General features: G+C 49.4%; 1 protein-coding gene across 4 annotated transcripts in view; it reads left to right on the forward strand.

Moving 5' to 3' along the window:
* The window catches only part of LOC140393981 (DENN domain-containing protein 2D-like), a 229233-nt gene that overhangs the window by 147558 nt on the left and 60005 nt on the right, over positions 1 to 21670 (forward strand). For all 4 annotated transcript variants that reach the window (XM_072480697.1, XM_072480698.1, XM_072480699.1 and 1 more), the window contains exons 6-7: positions 734 to 811; positions 17670 to 17810. In XM_072480697.1, coding sequence (XP_072336798.1) covers positions 734 to 811; positions 17670 to 17810 — 219 coding nt within the window. The remainder of the gene's footprint in view (positions 1 to 733; positions 812 to 17669; positions 17811 to 21670) is intronic.

Below are 21670 nucleotides of genomic sequence, written 5' to 3' on the forward strand. Positions count from 1 at the left end.
TGGGCAATGCAGCACTCCCTCAGTACTGACCCTCGGTCAGTGCAGCAGTCCCTCAGTACTGACCCGCTGACAGTGCAGCATTCCCTCGGTACTGACCCTCTGACAGTGCAGCTCTCCCTCAGTACTGACCCTCTTACAGTGCAACAGTCCCTCAGTACTGACACTCTGACAGTGCAGCACTCCATCAGTACTGACCCTCTGGGCAATGCAGCACTCCCTCAGTACTGACCCTCAGTCAGTGCAGCAGTCCCTCAGTACTGACCCTCTGACAGTGCAGCACTCCCTTAGTACTGATCCTCCAACAGTGCAACACTCCGTCAGTACTGACCCTCTGGACAGTGCAGCACTCCCTCAGTACTGACTCTTCCACAATGCAGCACTCCCTCAGTACTGACCGTCTGACAGGGCAGAACTCACTCAGTACTACCCTCTGACAGTGCAGCACTCCCTCAGGAATTGCTAGGGAGAGGAATATCAGCCCAGGGTTACCCTGCCATTAATTTTGGCTCAGTGAATGTTGACAGAATGTGCTGTGTTTATTGTGGTGCGTGGGGAGAACATTAAGTGGAACTTCAAGCACAGGGACCAGCTGTTTGAGTCACCCCCATGCTGGTGCTGCACAACCTTGTGGCTCAGACAGTCCAGGAGGTGGAAGTGAAACAACAAGGGAGCCACTGTGGTTATGGATGTGCTGAGTTTCCCTGGAATAATTGAGTACTCTCCCTGTTTACAGCCACGTGGAGGAGGAGCTCGGCTGCCAGAGGTTTTCTGCATCATCAGCTGCCTGGGCTGTTTTGGCCTCTTCTCCCAGGTAATGCTCCGTCCATTCTGCAAGTTATTATTTTACTTTTGGGAGATTCGGTCAGACTCGTGAGGCCTTTCGAAATGGCAGGTGGGCCTGGGAACGGGGGATGGGATCTGATTCCCACTGGCGTGAATCAGGAAACTGCTGGGCCATTTGAACTCAGTTCAAACAGATCCCATTGAGCTTCACCCCTCGGTGTGGGATCCACTCATTTCTGGAGAGAACGTCATCACATCTGAAGGCCTCATTTCAGAGATGTATCCCTGGTTCAGAGCTCTGTGAAGTAACATTTTAAACACTGAAACCTTCCTTCAGAAGTTGAGAATGGAGGCTGGTGCGGGAGGGGAAGGCAGATCCGTGTGACCCCTCCGGATTATTTCTCGCTTCGGGCAACTGACTGGGAGACTGGGCTGACTGCCAGGCTCACTGGGTGAGGGATGTGTTCTGAAGGAAGCTGAAAAAAAATGGACACAGCATCTTCCCATGTACAGGACAGAGAACAGGCAGTGCCATGACCCAGATAGCAGCAGAAAGAAGGAGGATATCTACCCTGAGCTAAGGGACAGGACAGAGGGGGTGCAGCACTGTCAGAGGGCCATCTCCCAAGACGTTTTATCAAGATGAGCAAGAAGCAAGGCAAGTGAAGGCTCCCAGTTGTGTGTACCATGGTGGAGGAAGATGTCATGTGAGAGTACTTTTAAGAAATGGATGTTTAAGCAATGTGCCTTTAAGAAATGGAGCTCATCATATTACTGAAGTGATGTCAGAGGGTGGAGGGAGCTGAGCTCACTTCTGCTTTTTTGAGTTTCAGTTTGAGAAGACAGCTGGGAGTGTCTGTGTGTTTTGCTGTGAGCTGCATGAAGAAACACAGAGCTGGTCTGTTGATTTCTGCAATCCAAAGACTATAAATATATTGAATGTAACCTGATGTGTTTCTATTTTTGAAGGTTTGAAGTCTTTTGGATGTTTAAAGAAACAGTTTGAAGGATTATTTAGTGCTGTAGTCTTTTGGGGTTATCTTTGAAGTAATGGGTGTTAAGATATTCAATGCTTGTTTTAAAAGGGTTAACTTGAGTTCATAGAATAAACATTGTTTTGTTTTAAAACCCACTTGTCCATTTCTGCTGTATCACACCTGGAGAGTATGCCGTGTGCTTCCCACACCACAAATCTATTAAAAGTTGTGGGTCGGTTGAACCCCATGAAACACTTTGGGGTTCTATAAACCCGGACCCATAACAATTGTGGGCTCATCCGGGATAAAATTCTATCGATTGGATTGGCTTAACGAACTTAAAGACAGTGAGGGGTGAGCATATTGTGGTTGCTTTTCAGGTGTGGTATTTTAGTTTAAGTGGGGAGTGTGTTGTGGAGAATAGCTGTTTCAGAAGCTCAGAGGTTTTTGGGGGTGGACACGGTAACACGCAATACCTTACGGGCAGAGACTAAAAGCAGACTGTTAGATTTGGCAAAAGCATTGCAGTTAACATTGCCTGGCAAAATGCAAAAAGATGAGGTATTTACCGCGGTAGCTGAGCATTTAAATTTGCCTGAGATACATTCTGACTCATTAGAAATGGCAAAGTTCCAGTTGCAGATTGAGCAATTTGAACATGAAAAAGAATTAAAGGAGCTTGAACATGCAATGAGAGAAAAAGAAAAGGAGAGAGAAGAAAGAAACAAAGAAAGAGATAGAAATAGCGAGGAAAAAGAAAATGAGAGAGAAGAAAGAAACAAATAGAGAGGAAAGGGAAAAAGAGAGAGAGTTTGAACTTCATAAAATGGCTATGAAACATGAAAATCAGTTCAAATTGGCAGACGCAAAGGGAAACATACAGTTGGGTGAGATTGATGAGGATAGTGAGACAGAGCGTCATAGTCGAAGATGTGGTGGGGATCTATTTAAATATGTCCAAGCATTGCCAAAGTTTGACGAGAAGGAGGTAGAAGCCTTTTTCATTTCATTTGAGAAGGTGGCTAAACAAATGAAATGGCCACAGGACATGTGGGTATTACTGATTCAAACAAAGCTGGCAGGTAGAGCTGGTGAAGTGTTTGCATCACTACCGGAGGAGGTATCTGGAACGTATGAGGAGGTGAAAAAATCCATCTTAGGTGCATATGAGCTAGTGCCTGAAGCCTACAGACACAGGTTTAGAAATTTAAGGAAATAATTTGGTCAAACATACATGGAGTTTGAAAAGCTCAAAACAGAGTAATTTTGATAGGTGGATAAGGGCTTTGAAAATAGACCAAACGTATGAAGCTCTCAGAGAAATTATACTTTTGGAGGAGTTTAAAAATTCAATTCCTGATGTAGTGAGAACTCATGTGGAAGAGCAGAGGGTTAAAACTGCGAGATTAGCAGCAGAAATGGCAGATGATTATGAATTAGTTCATAAATCAAGGCTTGGTTTCCGACATCAGTTTAAGCCGGTGAGGGATAAAAACTGGGGACATGAGAAATACTCAAGTGGTAAAGGTAAAGGTGATCTGATGGGAGATAATAAAGAGAGTGTACCTCAGATTAAAAAAGAAATCCAGGAGGGTGGAAGAGAAATTTAAAGTTTCAATGGTTTTCACTGTAATAAACTAGGCCATGTAAAATCACAGTGTTGGTGGTTGAAGAAAAGCACTTGGAAGGCTGATGTGGTAAAACAGGATAAGAGAGTGGGGTTTATTAGAGTGGTAAAGGAAAGCCCAAGGGAAGCGAAGGAGGTGCAAACAAATGTACAGCCTGTTCAAGAAGTAATTGATAAGAAGGTGCCAGATGTCTTTAAAGAATTTACTTGTGTGGGTAAAGTTTACTCATGTGTATCAGGAGGAGCAGGTAAAGAAGTCTCAATTTTAAGAGATATAGGAGCTAGTCAATCTTTGGGAAGAATGTTGCCAGAAAAGGTGGTAATATGTGGAATTCAGGGTGAGAGGAGTAGCGTTCCATTATATAAGGTAAGGTTGGAAAGTCCAGTGAAGAGTGGTGAAGTGGTAGAAGGAGTAATAGAGAAACTATCTTGTCCAGGTATACAGTTTATCTTGGGTAATGATATAGCTGGATCGCAGGCGGGAGTGATGCCTACTGTGGTTGATAATCCAGTGGAAAATCAGACAACTGAAGTGTTGAAGGACGAATATCCTGGGATTTTTCTGGGTGTAGTAACAAGGTCGCAAAGTCACAGGTTAAGACAAGAGGAGAAATCAAAGAGTGAAGATGAAGTGGAAGTGCAATTATCAGAAACGATTTTTGATCAAATAGTTGAAAAAGAATAAGAACAGGTGGAGGATGAGGCGGATATTTTCAGTTCAGGAAAATTGGCGGAGTTACAACAGAAAGATGTAGAAATAAAACGGATATATCAGAAAGCATATATGGAAGAGGAATCTGAGAGTATACCGGAGTGTTATTACCGTAAAAGTGATGTCTTGATGAGAAAATGGAGACCTGTACATATGCAGGCGGATGAAAAGTGGGCAGAAGTTCATCAAGTAGTATTGCAGGTAGGGTATAGAAAGGAGGTGTTGCGAGTTGCACATGAGGTACCAGTGGGAGGTCATTTCGGATAAGGAAAACTCAAGCTGAAATCCAGAAACATTTTTCTTGGCCTGGACTACATAAAGATGTAGTTAAATTTTGTCAATCATGTCACATTTGTCAAGTGATAGGGAAACCGCAAGCGGTGATAAAACCAGCACCCTTAATACCCATTCCAGCATTTGAGGAACCTTTTACAAGAGTCCTAATTGATTGTGAGGACCGCTTCCTAAAACAAAAAGTGGGAATCAATATCTTTTGACTTTCATGGATGTGTCTACTAGGTTTCCAGAGGCCATTCCAGTACGTAATATTACAGCTAAAAAGATTGTGGAGGAGTTACTTAAATTCTTTACGAGATATGGACTACCCACAGAAATTCAATCGGATCAAGGATCAAATTTTACCTCAAAGTTATTCAAAGAAGTTATGCATAGCTTAGGAATAAAACAATTTAAATCAACTGCGTACCATCCAGAATCGCAGGGAGCATTAGGAAGGTGGCATCAGACATTAAAGACAATGTTGAGGGCTTATTGTCAAGATTATCCAGAGGATTGGGATAAAGGAATTCCATTTGTACTGCTTGCAATTAGAGATGCACCTAATGAGTCAACCAAATTTAGTCCTTTTGAACTAATTTTTGGTCATGAGGTAAGAGGACCACGTAAATTGATTGAAGAAAAATTGGTGGGTGAGAAATCGGAAATTACACTATTGGATTACGTGTCAAATTTTAGGGAACGATAGAGCAGGTGAATTGGCGAGACAACATTTGAAAGTTGCACAAAATGTGATGAAACGGGTAGCGGACAAGAAATCCAAAGTTCGTAGTTTTGCCAGTGGAGATAAAGTTTTAGTGTTGTTACCAGTGGTAGGTGAGCCTTTAAAAGCTAGGTTTTGTGGACCGTATCAGATTGAAAGGAAATTAAGTGAGGTGAATTATGTGGTAAAAACACCAGATAGAAGGAAGTCTCACCGAGTGTGTCATGTGAATATGCTTAAAAGGTACTTTGAAAGGGAAGGAGTGGAAAATAAGTTTTTAATGATTCTAACTCAAAGTGACAAACCAAATCCAGATGACTGTGAATTTGACATACCTCAAATTAATTTGGAGAATGAGGATGTTCTTAAAAATTGGGATGAATTGTTAAGTTACCTTCCAGAGGAAAAACGAACTGACCTGAAAGAGTTACTGATATCACATGGACAAATTTGTGGAGATAAATTGGGGAGTACTAAAATGGCTATACATGATGTAGATGTGGGAAATGCTGTTCCAATCAAACAACATCCATACAGACTTAACGCTTTCAATTTGGCACAGGTTAACAAAGAGATTGAGGGTATGCTTAAAAATGGCATAATTGAAGTGGGTTGCAGCCAATGGAGTTCACCCATAGTGATGGTACCTAAACCAGACGGTACCCAACGGTTGTATGTGGACTATAAAAAGGTGAATGCAGTTGCAAGAACGGACTCTTATCCTATCCCACGTTTGGAGGATTGCATTGAGAAAGTGGGACGGTTGCGGCGATGACCAGCTAAGCCGCACGTTTCGGCGGCTCCGGCTCGAACGGACCTTCGGGCTCTTTTAAGAGCCCCAACGGAGAATTTTTTCGGGACGAAACCCGGTGTGGGGTGAGGCAACAAAGCAAAATATCGGCGGCCAGATCTCGAAGAATCCTCGAGGGCAGTGGCAGAAGGAAGAAAGGAGCAAGATGGCGGCGGAGGGAGCCCAGGCGACATGGGGACCGGACCAGGATGAATTCTTAAGACGGTGTGTGGAGCTGCTAAAAAAAGAGGTGCTGGCCCCGATGCTACAAGCAATTGAGGGGCTTAAGGAGACACAAAAGGCCCAGGACATAGAGCTCCGTGTGGTGGAGCAGAAGGTGACTGACAACGAGGACGAGATCCTGGGCCTAGCGGTCAAAATGCAGACACACGAGGCGCTCCATAAGAAGTGCACCGAAAGGATTGAAGTCCTAGAATACAGATCACGGAGAAAAAACCTCCGGATCCTGGGTCTCCCCGAGGGAGTGGAAGGAGCGGACGGCGGGGCTTACGTGAGCACGATGCTAAGCTCGCTAATGGGTGCTGAGGCCCATTCGGGCCCCTTAGAAGTGGAGGGGGCTCATCAGGTCCCTGCGAGGAGACCAAAGGCAGGAGAACCACCTAGGGCAACAATCGTGCGATTTCACCGCTTCAATGATAGAGAGGTGGTTCTGAGATGGGCCAAGAAGGTACGAAGTAGTAGATGGGAGAATGTGGTGATACGAGTGTATCAGGATTGGAGTGCGGAGGTGACGAGAAGATGCACAAGAAGAAAGTGAAGTTCGGGATGTTGCAGCTGGCGCGACTGTGGGTCACGCACCAGGAGAGGCATCACTATTTCGAAACGGCGGAAGAAGCATGGACCTTCATTAAAAACGAGAAACTGGATCAGAACTGAGGGACTGATGTTGGAGGGGAAATGACAATGCTGATGTATATAGAGATGTAAATTGGGGAGGGGGGGACATTGAGAAATGTGGGCGCCAGTGGGGGAAGAAGAGACACAGGTGGGGGATGGGGAATGGGAGTGGGGCGGCAGAGGGAGCTGCGCCATGAGGGGCGGGACGGCTCTAGAGAACGCGGGGTTTCTTTTTCTCGTTCCCACATCAGAAAGATGATGGCGGGAAGATAGGCGCAAGGTGGATGGGAGTTCCTCACCCGGGGGGGTCAAGGAGAGAGCGGGAGAAGCCGGGATCAGTTGAAGTCAGCTGACTTTCGGAAGCAATATGAGGGGAGTAACCATGCTAGATGGGGGTCTAGCGGGGGAGGGGGTGGAGGAAGGGGGGGGGAATAACTGGGTTGCTGCTGCGGAGATCGAAAGGGAACTGGTAAAAGAAAACGTGGTCGGGGCTGGAATGCACCGCCTGGGGGACGGGTGGGTGCGCGGAACCGGGACGTGGGACTGGCCCAGAGAGGGTGATGGCTAGTTGACAGGGGAGGGGGGCGGGCAGCCCCCCAGTCCGGCTGATCACGTGGAACGTGAGAGGCCTAAATGGGCCGATTAAGAGGGCCCGAGTGTTCGCGCACTTAAAAGGACTGAAGGCAGACGTGGCCATGCTCCAAGAGACGCACCTGAAGGTGGCGGACCAGGTTAGGTTAAGGAAAGGATGGGTGGGACAGGTGTTCCACTCAGGGCTGGACGCAAAGAATAGAGGGGTGGCCATATTGGTGGGGAAACGGGTGTCGTTCGAGGCTAGGAACATTGTAGCGGACAGCGGTGGCAGGTATGTGATGGTGTGTGGCAGACTGCAGGGAATGGAGGTCGTGCTGGTCAATGTATATGCCCCGAATTGGGATGATGCGGGATTTATGAAGCGGATGCTGGGACGGCACAGGGGATGAGAAATGAATATGGGGAAAAGGCGAGTCGCCTGTTGACCCACCAGCTTCGAAAGAGGACAGCGGCGAGGGAAATAGGGGGAGTTAGGGATGAAACGGGAGCCACGGTGCGGAGAGCAGGGAAGATAAACGAGGTGTTTAAGACCTTTTACGAGAGGTTATATAGGTCCCAACCCCCGGAGAGAAAAGAGGGGATGCAGCAGTTTCTGGACCAACTAAGGTTCCCGAAGGTGGAGGAGCAGGAGGTGGAGGGCCTGGGGGCGCCAATTGGGGTGGACGAGGTGACCAAAGGGCTGGGGAACATGCAGGCAGGGGAGGCCCCGGGACCAGATGGGTTCCCGGTGGAATTCTATAGAAAATATGTGGACTTGTTGGCCCCACTGCTGGTAAGAACCTTTAACGAGGCCAGAGAAGGGGGGACCCTACCCCCGACAATGTCGGAGGCGACGATATCACTAATCTTGAAGCGAGATAAAGACCCGCTGCAATGTGGGTCCTATAGACCTATCTCACTCCTAAATGTGGACGCCAAGTTGCTGGCAAAGGTGTTGGCAACGAGGATAGAGAATTGTGTCCCGGGGGTGGTGCACGAAGACCAGACAGGATTTGTAAAGGGGAGACAATTGAATGTCAACGTGCAACAGCTATTGGGGGTGATAATGATGCCCCCTAGTTGGGGAGGCAGAGATAGTGGCGGCAATGGATGCAGAGAAGGCATTTGATAGGGTAGAGTGGGAGTACCTATGGGAGGTGCTGAGGAGGTTCGGGTTCGGGGAGGGGTTTGTCAGCTGAGTTAAACTCCTCTATGGGGCCCCAACGGCAAGTGTAGTCACAAATCGGCAAAGGTCGGAGTATTTTCGACTACACAGGGGAACAAGACAGGGATTCCCGCTGTCCCCATTACTGTTCGCGCTGGCAATTGAACCACTGGCCATAGCGCTGAGAGACTCCAGGAAATGGAGAGGGGTGGTTAGAGGGGGAGAGGAACACCGAGTGTCAGTCTACGTGGATGACCTATTGCTGCATGTGGCGGATCCAGTGGGGGGGATGACAGAGGTCATGCAGATATTGAGGGAGTTTGGAGATTTCTTGGGATATAGGCTTAACATGGGAAAGAGTGAGCTTTTCGTGATACACCCTGGGGACCAGAGTAGAGGGATAGATGGCCTGCCGCTAAAGAGAGTGGAAAGAAACTTTCGATACCTGGGGATTCAGATAGCCAGGAGCTGGGGAACCTTACACAGACTCAATCTGACTCGGCTGGTGGAACAAATGGAAGAGGATTTCAAAAGGTGGGACATGCAGCCGCTGTCACTGGCAGGCAGAGTGCAGGCGATTAAGATGATGGTCCTCCTGAGGTTCCTATTTGTGTTCCAATGTCTCCCTATACTGATCACTAAGGCCTTTTTTTAAAAAATAGATAGGAGCATCATGAGCTTTGTGTGGGCAGGGAAGGCCCCGAGGGTAAGGAGGGGGTTCCTACAACGTAGCAGAGACAGAGGGGGACTGGCGTTGCCGAATTTGGGCGACTACTATTGGGCCGCCAACGTGGCGATGATCCGTAAATGGATGATAGAGGGAGAGGGAGCGGCGTGGAAAAGATTGGAGATGAAGTCCTGTAAAGGGACGAGTTTAAAAGCGCTGGTGATGGCGCCATTACCGCTCTCCCCGAAAAAGTTTATCACGAACCCAGTGGTGGCGGCAACATTAAGTATCTGGGGGCAATGGAGGTGACAGAGGGGTGTGCTGGGAGCCTCGGTGTGGTCCCCGATCAGGAACAACCATAGGTTTGCCCCAGGGAGGCTGAACGGAGGATTCCAGAGCTGGCACCGGGCAGGAATCAGGAGAGTGGGAGACTTATTTATAGATGGGACGCTTGCGAGTCTGGGAGCGCTAGAGGAAATGTATGAGCTGCCCCTGGGAAATATCTTTAGGTATATGCAGGTGAGAGCGTTCACGAGACAACTGGTGAGGGAATTTCCGCTGCTCCCGACACAAGGGATCCAGGACAGGGTGCTTTCGGGGGGGGGTGTCGGGGAGGGCAAAGTGTCCGAGATATACTGGGAGATGAGAGAAGAGGGGGAGGAGCTGGTGGACGAACTGAAGGGAAAATGGGAAGAAGAGCTCGGGGAGGAGATAGAGTAGGGTAAATTCCTCTTCCTCGTGTGCCAGGCTTAGCCTGATCCAATTTAATGTGCTGCATAGAGCACACATAACGGGAGCGAGGTTGAGCAGGTTCTTCGGAGCGGAGGACAAGTGTGGGACGTGTCGGGGGAAGCCCGGCGAACCACACACATATGTTTTGGTCATGCCCGGCACTGGAGGGGTATTGGAGGGGAGTGACGGGAGTGATCTCGAAGGTGGTGAAGGTCCGGGTCAAGCCAGGCTGGGGGTTAGCTGTATTTGGGGTAGCGGATGCGCCGGGAGTGCAGGAGGCGAAAGAGGCCGATATTGTGGCCTTTGCGTCCCTAGTAGCCCGGCGTAGGATTTTACTCATGTGGAAGGAAGCGAAACCCCCCGGCGTGGAGGCCTGGATAAACGATATGGCGGGGTTCATAAAACTGGAGTGGATGAAGTTTGCGCTGAGAGGATCGGCTCAATGGTTCACCAGGCGGTGGCAACCGTTCCTCGACTATCTAGCGGAACGTTAGGGGGAAGATAGATAGCCAGCAGCAGCAGCCCGGGGTGGGGGGGGGGGGTAAATTGTTTAGTTCTAGATGGGGAGAGGAGGTGGGGGGAGCATTACTTTGTGTTATTTGGTTAGTTTATTATATTATTTAAACAATGTTATATATCAGTTATCACGTTACCATTTTTGTTGATTTGTAAGGGGAAAAAATTGTGTTTGAAAACTTTAATAAAATATATTTTTTTTAAAAAGAGAAAGTGGGACAATCCACTTTTATTTCCAAATTGGATTTACTTCAAGGTTACTGGCAGGTACCTTTATCCGAAAGGGCGAAGGAGATTTCAGCATTTGTGACTCCAGATGGTATATACCAATTCAAAGTTATGCCATTTGGCATGAAAAACGCCCCGCCACATTTCAATGGTTAACTAATACAGTTGTTTCAGGATTACCCAATTGTGCGGTATACATCGACGATCTGGTAGTTTTCAGCCAGACATAGAAAGAACATTTAAAACATCTGATGGAGTTATTCGATCGACTTCGGGTGGCAGGTTTGGTGATAAACCTAGCCAAAAGTGATTTTGGAAAAGCCCAAGTCACTTTCCTTGGCCACACAATTGGACAGGGTCGATTGGTCCCACGGGATGTGAAAACAAAGGTTATTGGGGAGTTTCTGATACCTCGACACGACGGGAAATAATTTGATTTTTTGGCATGAGTGGATTTGATCGAACATTTGTGCAAGTGTTTTGTAGCGTGATTGCTCCACTGATGGACTTGCTGAAGAAACGTTAAAAAATTTCAGTGGACAGCGGAGTTTCAACATGCATTTGACTGCCTGAAAGCTGTGGTAACCGATGCTCCTGTATTGGAGAATTACAAGGGACTCTGTGATCAGATTGAACTGAAGTATCTAACTTTAAAGAGAAATGCCGAGGCGTAGAGGAATGAACGGATCTTGCAGAGACTTTCTTGTTCAAAGACACTGTCAATCGAGAAGGATTTTGGTTGGGACTTCCGGTTCCGGCTATGTGGAGCTAAGTCGCACGTTCGGCAGCTCCCACTTGGAACGGACTTTTGGGCTCTTTTCAGGACCCTCAATGGCATTTTTTCGACATTTCCCGGTGTGGGAAGAAGACTGCAATATTCCCCAGACAGTGTATGGCTTAGACCAGGAGTGGGGCGACTAAAAAAGTGGTGGTGAAGCCAAAGAAAGTGCGAGGGAAGAAGAGCAAGGTGGCGGCGGGCGGGGACCAGGCAGCGTGGATGCAGTGGGCACAGGAGCAGCTGGAGGTTATGCAGCGCTGCTTCAGGGAGCTCAAAGCGGACCTGATGGAGCTGATGAAGGCTTCTATTGATAAGCTGCTGGAGACCCAGATGGCCCAGGGGGTGGTGATCCGCGAGGTCCGACAAAAGATCTCAGATAACGAGGACGAGATCTTAGGCCTAGCGGTAAAGGTGGCGGCACATGAGACGCTCCACAAGAAATGGCAGGAACGGTTTGAGGAGATGGAGAATCAGTTGAGGCGGAAGAATCTGTGGATCTTGGGCCTCCCGGAGGGGCTGGAGGGGTCGGACGTGGGGGCCTATGTGGTCACCATGTTAAACTCGCTGATGGGAGCGGGATCCTTCCAGGGGCCCCTGGAGCTGGAAGGGGCCCATAGAGTGTTGGAGAGGAGGCCCAAGGCTAACGAGCAGCCGCGGGCGGTGTTGGTGCGGTTTCATCGGGTCGCTGATCGGGAGTGCGTACTCAGGTGGGCCAAGAAGGAGAGGAGCAGCAGGTGGGAGAATGCGGAGGTTCGAGTATATCAGGACTGGAGCGCGGAGGTAGTGAAGAAGAGGGCTGGGTACAACCGGGCGAAGGCGGTGCTGCACAGGAAGGGGGTGAAGTTTGGCATGCTGCAGCCGGCACGTCTGTGGATCACCTACAAGGACCGGCACCATTATTTTGCGTCCCCGGAGGAGGCGTGGGCCTTTGTTCAGGCCGAGAAGCTGGACTCAAACTGAGGGTCGGGATTGGGGGTCGGGCGTGGAGATGGTCGGGGATTGCTGTTGTTGTGTTACATTTTGAGGGGGGGGGTTCTTTGTTCTTGTTCAGTTTTGGTTCGGTGTGGGTGGTTAGGGTGGGTTGGGCACTGTTTTGGTTGGGTCTGTTGGGTGGGCACTTGGAGGGGGGCAAGTAAACGGAGTAGGGGGTGGATGGCCGGTAGGGGGGATGGGGCCCCGCGGGGGAGGGGGAGGCCCGAGTCGGGGGTGAGGGGACTGGGCCTGTAAAAGGAGCTGCAACAGAGGAGGCGGGGCCGGGCAGGTGGAAAGCACGGGCTTTTTCCCGCGCTGTAGGCTGGACGGGGCGGGGCCGGGGCAGGGAAGCAAGGGTTTTTTCCCACGTTTGGGATAGAAGGGGGAGGTGGAGAGCCTGCTGGTGGGTAATGGAGGGGGAGGGAAAGTCCCACAATGGGAGGAGTTGAAGGAGAGGCGGGAGCGGCCGGGGTCAGCAGGAGTCAGCTGACTTGCGGGAATGCAATGGGGGGAGCAATGCAGCTTGGAGGGGTCCTAGCTGGGGGGTGGGGGGGTGTGGGGGGGAGTAACCGGGTTGCTGCTGGTATGGTCAAGGGGGAGCTGGAGCGAGTAGAGGGTGTTGGGACGGGGGTCTGTCGCCGTGGGGTGCGGGCGCGTGGCTGGCCGAGGAGGGGTTATGGCTAGTCGGCGGGGAAGGCACCAGGGCCGGACGGTTTCCCGGTCGAATTTTACAAAAAATATGTGGACCTGTTGGGTCCGTTGCTGGTTAGGACCTTCAGTGAGGCAAGGGAGGGGGTGGCTTTGCCCCCGACGATGTCCCAGGCACTGATCTCCTTGATCCTGAAGCGGGACAAGGATCCCCTGCAATGTGGGTCTTACAGACCGATTTCCTTGCTAACTGTAGATGCCAAGGTGCTGGCGAAGGTCTTAGCCACGAGAATTGAGGATTGTGTGCCGCAGGTCATCCACGAAGACCAGACGGGGTTCGTGAAGGGGAGGCAGTTGAACGCGAATGTGCGGAGGCCCCTAAACGTTATTATGATGCCGGCGAGGGAGGGGGAGGCGGAGAAAGTGGCGGCGATGGACGCTGAGAAGGCCTTCGATAGGGTAGAGTGGGGGTACTTGTGGGAGGTGCTGAAGAGGTTCAGGTTTGGGGAGGGGTTCGTCAGGTGGGTTAGGCTGTTGGACGAGGTCCCGATGGCGAGTGTGGCCACGAACAAGAGGAGGTCTGAGTACTTTTGGTTGCATCGAGGGACGAGGCAGGGGTTCCCCTTGTCCTCCCTGCTCTTCGCACTGGTGATTGAACCCCTGGCTATGGCACTGAGAGAGTCGAGGAACTGGAGGGGGCTGGTGCGGGGTGGGGAGGAGCATATGGTGTCGCTCTTTGCGGACGACTTGCTGCTATATGTGGCGGACCCGGTGGGGGGAATGCCGGAGGTAATGAGGATCCTCAGGGAGTTCGGGGATTTCTCAGGGTACAAGCTCAACATGGGGAAGAGCGAGTTGTTTGTGGTTCACCCAGGGGACCAGGAGAGGGGGATTGGCGAGCTCCCACTAAAAAGGGCGGAGAGGAGCTTCAGGTATTTGGGGGTCCAGGTGGCCAGGAGCTGGGGGGCCCTGCATAGACTTAATTTCACGAGGCTGGTGGAGCAAATGGAGGAGGAGTTTAAGAGGTGGGACGTGTTGCCGCTGTCCCTGGCGGGTAGGGTCCAGTCAGTTAAGATAACGGTGCTCCCAAGGTTTTTGTTCCTGTACCAGTGCCTCCCCATTCTTATCACAAAGGCCTTCTTTAGGCGGGTCAACAAGAGCATAACGGGGTTTGTGTGGGCGCGAGGGGCTCCGAGGGTGAGAAGGGTATTCCTGGAGCAGAGTAAAGATGGGGGGGGCTGGCGGTGCCCAACCTCTGTGGGTACTACTGGGCCGCCAATGCGGCGATGGTGCGCAAGTGTGTGATGGAAGGGGAGGGGGCGGCATGGAAGAGGCTGTAGACGGCGTCTTGTGAGGGTACGTGTCTGGAGGCGCTGGCAGCGGCGCCGCTGCCGCTCCCTCCAATGAGGTATACCACGAGCCCGGTGGTGGCGGCTGCCCTCAACATTTGGGGGCAATGGAGGCAGCACAGGGGGGAAGTGGGGGCCTCGGTGTGGACCCCGATACGGGGGAACCACCGGTTTGTCCCAGGGAGAATAGATGGAGGGTTTTCGGGGTGGCACAGGGCAGGGATAAGAATGTTGGGGGACCTGTTTGTGGATGGGAAGTTCGTGAGCCTGGGTGAGCTGGAGGAGAAGTATGGGTCCCCCCGGGAAATGCCATTAGGTATCTACAGGTAAGGGCGTTTGCCAGGCGGCAAGTGGTGGAATTCCCGCTGCTGCCGCCAAGCACGGTACAGGACAGGGTGCTCTCGCGGGCGTGGGTTGGAGAGGGGAAGATCTCGGCAACATACCAGGTGATGCAGGAGGAGGAGGAGGCCTCGATGGAGGTGCTGAAAGGTAAGTGGGAGGAGGAGTTGGGGGAGGAGATTGAGGAGGGGACGTGGGCAGATGCCCTTGGGAGGGTGAACTCTTCCTCTTCGTGCACGAGGCTCAGCCTCATACAGTTTAAGGTGCTGCACAGGGCACACATGACCGGGACAAGGATGAGCCGTTTTTTTGGGGGTGAGGACAGGTGTGTTAGGTGCTCAAGGAGTCCAGCGAACCACACCCATATGTTCTGGGCATGCCCAGCGCTGGAGGAATTTTGGAAGGGCGTAGCAAGGATGGTGTCGAGGGTGGTAGGATCCAGGGTCAAACCGGGCTGGGGACTCGCAATATTTGGGGTTGCAGAGGAGCCGGGAGTGCAGGAGGCGGAAGTGGCCGGTATTCTGGCCTTTGCGTCCCTGGTAGCCCGGCGAAGGATTCTTCTTCAGTGGAAGGATGTGAGGCCCCCAAGTGTGGAATCCTGGATCAACGATATGGCGGGGTTTATTAAATTGGAGAGGGTGAAATTCGCCTTAAGGGGATCGGTGCAAGGGTTTTTCAGGCGGTGGCAACCGGTCTTAGACTTCCTGGCAGAACGGTAGACAATGGTCTACCTAATGTAATCTAATGTGTTCTTATTTTTTAAGGTTTGAAGTCTTTTGGATGTTTAAAGGAACATTTTGAAGGATTATTTAGTGTTGTAGTCTTTTGGGGTTATCTTTGAAGTAATGGGCGTTAAGATATTCAATGTTTGTTTTAAAAGGGTTAATTTGAGTTCATAGAATAAACATTGTTTTGTTTTAAAAACCACTTGTCCATTTCTGCTGTATCACACCTGGAGAGTACGCCGTGTGCTTCCCACACCACAATCTATTACAAGTTGTGGGTCAGTTGAACTCCATGAAACACTTTGGGGTTCTGTAAACCCGGACCCATAACACATGCCACAATTAACCGAACACCATGCCATGCCCATTGTACTCAAGGCCATTAGTTTCTGTGCAGACAGCAGCTTCCCGAGCCCTGCCACCAGCTTCTCGCAATCAGCCAGCCGCCAATACTAATGCATCCTGCTTGAGTGAACACATTAACTTCCCCACAGATGTGACATTGTAGAAGCAGAGGGCAATGCGCTTTGACTTCATAGCTAGATTCCTGCAAGTCCAAGGCATGAAAGACTGAACGCATGCCGCTCTGAGGGCAGACTGTCACCATGAGTGCGCCAATGCATCAGACTGTATGCACGGTGCTATGGGAGCACCAATGCAGCGGACTGTATGCACATCGCTATGAGTGCACCAGTGCAGCAGACTGTATACACGCCACTATGAGGGCACCAGTGCAGGAAACTGTATGCACGTCGCTGCGAGTGCACCAATGCAGCAGGCTGTATGCACACTGCTACGGAGGCACCAATGCAGCAGACTGTGTGTATATCGCTATGAGGACACCAATGCAGCAGACTGCATGTCACAATGAGGGACACCAATGCAGCAGCCTGTATGCACATCACTATGAGGGCACCAATGCAACAGACTATTGTTATGGGCCAGGGTTTTGAGAACCCCAAAGTGTATCATGGAGTTCACCTGAGCCACAACTTTTAATAGATTGTGGTATGGGGAGCACACGGCCCACTCTACAGGTGTGGTACAGCAGAAATGGAAAAGTATTTTTTAAAAGCAGAACAATGTTTATTCTATGAACTCAAGTTAACCTTTTTAAAACATACAGTGAACATCTCAGCAACCATCAATTCAAATACAACCTCCAAAGAATACAACACTAAGTAATCCTTAATAAATTCCCAAACAACATCCAGAAGACAGAAGAAACACCTTTTAACAGAAGCACATTAGGTTTACATTCACTACTGAGAACATTTATAATTCTGAATTCACCAAATGATCAAGAGATAGTCTTTTCATGGCAGAGAGATCAACAGTACACCTGCTCTGTCTGGCTTCATCTCCAACACTGAAGACAAAACTAAAACACATCCTGCAGCAAACAGCCAAAATCAAAAGTAAAAAGCTGCCAGACAGCCCAGCTCCACCCACACTCTGACATCACTGATAAACACCCATTTCTTAAAGGTACATTTCTTAAACACCCATTTCTTAAAGGTACTCTCACATGACACTATGCACGTCGCCCTGAGGGCACCAATGCAGCAGACTATATGCACGTCGCTATGAGGGCACAAAATGCAGCAGGCTCTATGAACGTTGCTATGAGGACACCAATGCAGCATACTTTATGCATACCGCTATGGGTGCACCAGTGCAGCAGCTGCAGACATTCCTGAACATAAAATTGTTCCATTCCTTCAACGCGCAGGTTATCTACAACCACAATAAGACCTTGCTGCACATCCGTGCATGGCAGCTGCCATGATTCATTCATTCCGAGGCAGTCACACTTGTCACATGTTTTCCAGCCAAGACCTAGTCCATGGTTTGGCCTCTGGCACCCATGGGGGAGGTGACTGCTAACTCCCTCGAGGCAACCAGACACATTGATGCAACAGTCACTAGCAGGCGAGACCATCAAGCAGGTGGATTGGCCTGCTAAAGATATGGTTTAGATGCCTGGACTACTCAGAAGGAGTGCTCTGTACTCACCTGTGAGGCGGTTGCCATCGTGCCTGTATTTCGGATGGTGTTGCAGGACTATATTGGGGGAAGGGTGGGGGGGCGGTGTTTACAGGTGTTTTTGTGGAGCTGAGGGGAGTTAGGGCCAGGTTTGCAGCTGTTCCTTGCTGAGTAGTGTGTTGTGTTGTGTGGGGTGTTATCATTGTGTTCCGATGATGATTTGAGTTCACTCCTCTCTCGCCAGATCCTCGATGAGGTTGAGAAGAGGAGACAGATCTCTTTGGCTGTGATTTACCCCTTCATGCAGGGGCTCCGGGAAGCAGCGTTCCCAGCTCCAGGAAAGACTGTCTCTGTGAAAAGCTTCATCCCAGAATCAGGAACAGAGGTAAGTCTTCAGACCACTGAAATGATGGGATATTTCACAAATCATGTGACATTCAATTTACAGGATGTGGGTGTCGCAGGCTAGACCTGCATTTATTACCCATCTCTAGTTGCCCTTCAGAAGGCGATGGTGAGCTGCCTTCTTGAACCGTTGCAGTCCCTGTGGTGCAGGTGCACCCACTATGCTGTTAGGGAGGGAGTTCCAGGATTTTGTCCAATGACACTGAAGGGATGACGATATATTTCCAAGTCAGTGTGGTGAGTGACTTGGAGGGGAACTTCCAAGTGGTGGGGTTCCCAGTTATCTGCTGCCCTTGTCCGTCTAGGTGGTAGTGGTCATGGGTTTGGAAGGTGCTGTCTAAGGAGTCTTAGTGAGTTCCTGCAGTGCATCTTGTAGACGTTACACACGACTGCCGCTGTGTGTCGATGGTGGAGAGAGTGAATGTTTAAGGTACAAAATGGCGTGCCAATCAAGCAGGGCTGCTTTGTCCTGGATGGTGTTGAGCTTCTTTAGTGTTGTTGGAGCTGCACTCATCCAGGCAAGTGGAGATTATTCCATCACATTCCTTTATTTTTATAAATTTAGAGTACTCAATTATTTTTTTTCCAATTAAGGGGCAATTTAATGTCGCCAATCCACCTAACCTGCACATCTTTGGGTTGTGAGGGTGAAACCCATGCAGACATGGGGAGAATGTGCAAACTCCACACGGACAGTGACCCAGGGCTGGGATTCGAACCCGGGTCCTCAGTGCCGCAGTACCAGTGCTGACCACTGCGCCACATGCCACCCTATTCCATCACACTCCATTTTTTAATATAAATTGAGAGTACCCAATTATTTTTTTCCCAATTAAGGGCAATTTAGCTTGGCCAATCCACCTACCCTGCACATCTTTGGGTTGTGGGGGCGCAACCCACGCAAACACGGGGAGAATATGCAAACTCCACACAGACAGTGACCCAGAGCCGGGATCGAACTCGGGACCTCGGCGCCGTGAGGCAGCAATGCTAACCACTGCGTCACCGTGCTGCCCTATTCCATCACGCTCCTGACTTGTGCCTTGTAGATCAGTGTTTTTCAAACTTTTTTGCACGGGACCCATTTTTACCTCTTTGAAATGGGCATTATTCTCTCAGGACTCTACAGAATGTAAGTTTTCCTCAGATTATAGTCGGCAAATTATAATGCAATGATTTTAGACATAGATGAGAAGGAATTACTTAACTCAAAGTATTGTGAATCTTTTTAATCTCTAAAATTCACTATCAAAGAGGGTTCTACAGGCTCAGCCATTGAACATATTCAAGACAGATGCAGGAAGACTTAATTGAATTTTTAAAAACATCTTCTGCTTCGCACACTGACGTCAGGAGGAGGAGGTGTTTCTGTCTGGGTTCCGGGCATGCGCACTGGATGCGCAGTGCTCCTGCACTTTTAAAGCTGATCGCGGCTGTCATTCTTAAAGCTGCTCGCAGCTAGCATTTTTAAAAGCCAGCTGCTGCGGGCGTTGCGCCTGAATTCCCGCAATCGGGAATGCTGCAATGGATGATCCCGCGACCCTCCCGACACCAGCCCGTGACCCACCCACGGGTCGCGACCGCCCCCCCCCCCCCCCTTTGAAAATGCTTGTTGTAGATGGTGGACAGGCTTTGGGGAGTCAGGAGGTGAGTTACTCACTGCTGATTTCCCAGCCTCTGACCTGCGTGGTCCAGTTCAGTTTCTGGTGAATAGTAGCTCCCAGGATGTTGTGGGGGGAATTCAGCGATTGTAATGCTGTTGAATATACCTCTTCATTCACCTGAGAAAGGAGCAGCGCTCCGAAAGCTAGTGACATCGAAACAAACCTGTTGGATTTTAACCTGGTGTTGTAAAACCTCTTACTGAACATCAAGGGGCGATGGTTAGATTCTCTCTTGTTGGAGACGGTCATTGCCTGGCACTTGGGAGGCGTGAATGTAACTTGCCACCTTTCAGTCCAAGCCTGAATGTTGTTGAGGTCTTTCTGCTTGTGGATACAGACAGCTTCAGTATCTGAGGAGTCGGGAATGGAACTATCAAAGTGATAACAGTGGAAATGGTGTTTTATTTTATAACACTGTTGGGGAGGTTTTAAAATAATGTAGCAGGGGGGTGGGAACCAGATTAGGAAGTTAGAGGTCAGTAAAGAGGCAGCAACTAAAGCAAGTAAGGTACTAGATAATAAACTCAATGTGACTAAGGGGAAGAGTAGACAGGGAAGAGATGATGACCGCAAAGGGACTGGTGGTCTGAGGAGCATTTGTTTCAATGCGAGAAGTGTAGCAGGTAAGGCAGATGAATTTAGGGCTTGGATTAGTACCTGGGAATATGATGTTATTGGTATTACTGAGACTTGGTTGAGGGAAGGGCAAGACTGGCAACAAAATATCCCAGGGTAGAGATGCTTCAGGAGGGATAGAGAGGGAGGTAAAAGGGGTGGAGGAGTTGCATTACTGGTCAGAGATAACATCACAGCTGTGATTACGGAGGGCACGATGGAGGATTCGAGCACTGAGGCATTATGGGTAGAGCTAAGAAATAGGAAGGGTGCAGTAACATTGTTGGGACTTTACTACAGGCCTCCCAAAAGCGAGCGTGAAATAGAGGTACAAATATGTAGACAGATTATAGAAAAATGGAGGAGCAATAGGGTGGTCGTGATGGGAGATTTTAACTTCCCCAACATTGAATGGGACTCATGTAATGTTGGAGGCGTAGATGGAACAGAATTTGTAAGGAGCATCCAGGAGAGTTTTTTAGAACAGTATGTAAATAGTCCAACTTGGGAAGGGGCCATGCTGGACCTGGTATTGGGGAATGATCCCAGCCAGGTGGTTGAAGTTTCAATCGGTGATTACTTTGGGAATAGCGATCACAATTCCGTAAGTTTTAGAATACACATGGACAAAGACGAGAGTGGTCCTAAAGGAAGAGTGCTAAATTGGGGAAAGTCCAAGTATAACAAAACTCGGCAGGAGCTAGGGAATGTGGATTGGGAGCAGCTGTTTAAGGGTAAATCCACATTTGAAATGTGGGAGACTTTTAAGGAAAGGTTGATTAGAGTGCAGGACAGACATGTCCCTGTGAAAATGAGGGATAGAAATGGCAAGATTAGGGAACCATGGATGACGGGTGGAATTGTGAGACTAGCTAAGATGAAAAAGGAAGCATACATAAGATCTAGGCGACTTAAAACTGATGAAGCTTTGGAGGAATATCGGGACAGTAGGACAAATCTCAAACGCGCAATAAAGAGGGCCAAAAGGGGTCATGAAATATCTTTGGCTAACAGGGGTAAGGAAAATCCCAAAGCCTTTTATTCGTATACAAGGAGCAAGAGAGTAACTAGAGAAAGGATTGGCCCACTCAAAGACAAAAGAGGGAATTTATGCGTGGAGTCAGAGGAAATGGGTGAGATTCTTAATGAGCACTTTGCATCGGTATTCACCAAGGAGAGGGACATGACGGATGTTGAGGCTAGGGATGGATGTTTAAATACTCTAGGTCAAGTCGGCATAAGGAAGGGGGAAGTTTTGGGTATTCTAAAAGGCATTAAGGTGGACAAGTCCCCAGGTCCGGATGGGACGAAATAGCTGGGGCCTTAACACATATCTTTGCAGCATCCTTGAGCACGGGTGAGGTCCCGGAGGACTGGAGAATTGCTAATGTTGTCCCTTTGTTTAAGAAGGGTAGCAGGGATAATCCAGAGAATTATAGACCTGTGAGCTTGACGTCAGTGGTAGGCAAACTGTTGGAGAAGATACTGAGGGATAGGATCTATTCACATTTGGAAGAAAATAGACTTATCAGTGATAGACAGCATGGATTTGTGCAGGGAA

This window comes from Scyliorhinus torazame, chromosome 17, assembly GCF_047496885.1.
Source record: "Scyliorhinus torazame isolate Kashiwa2021f chromosome 17, sScyTor2.1, whole genome shotgun sequence".
Lineage (NCBI taxonomy): Eukaryota > Metazoa > Chordata > Chondrichthyes > Carcharhiniformes > Scyliorhinidae > Scyliorhinus > Scyliorhinus torazame.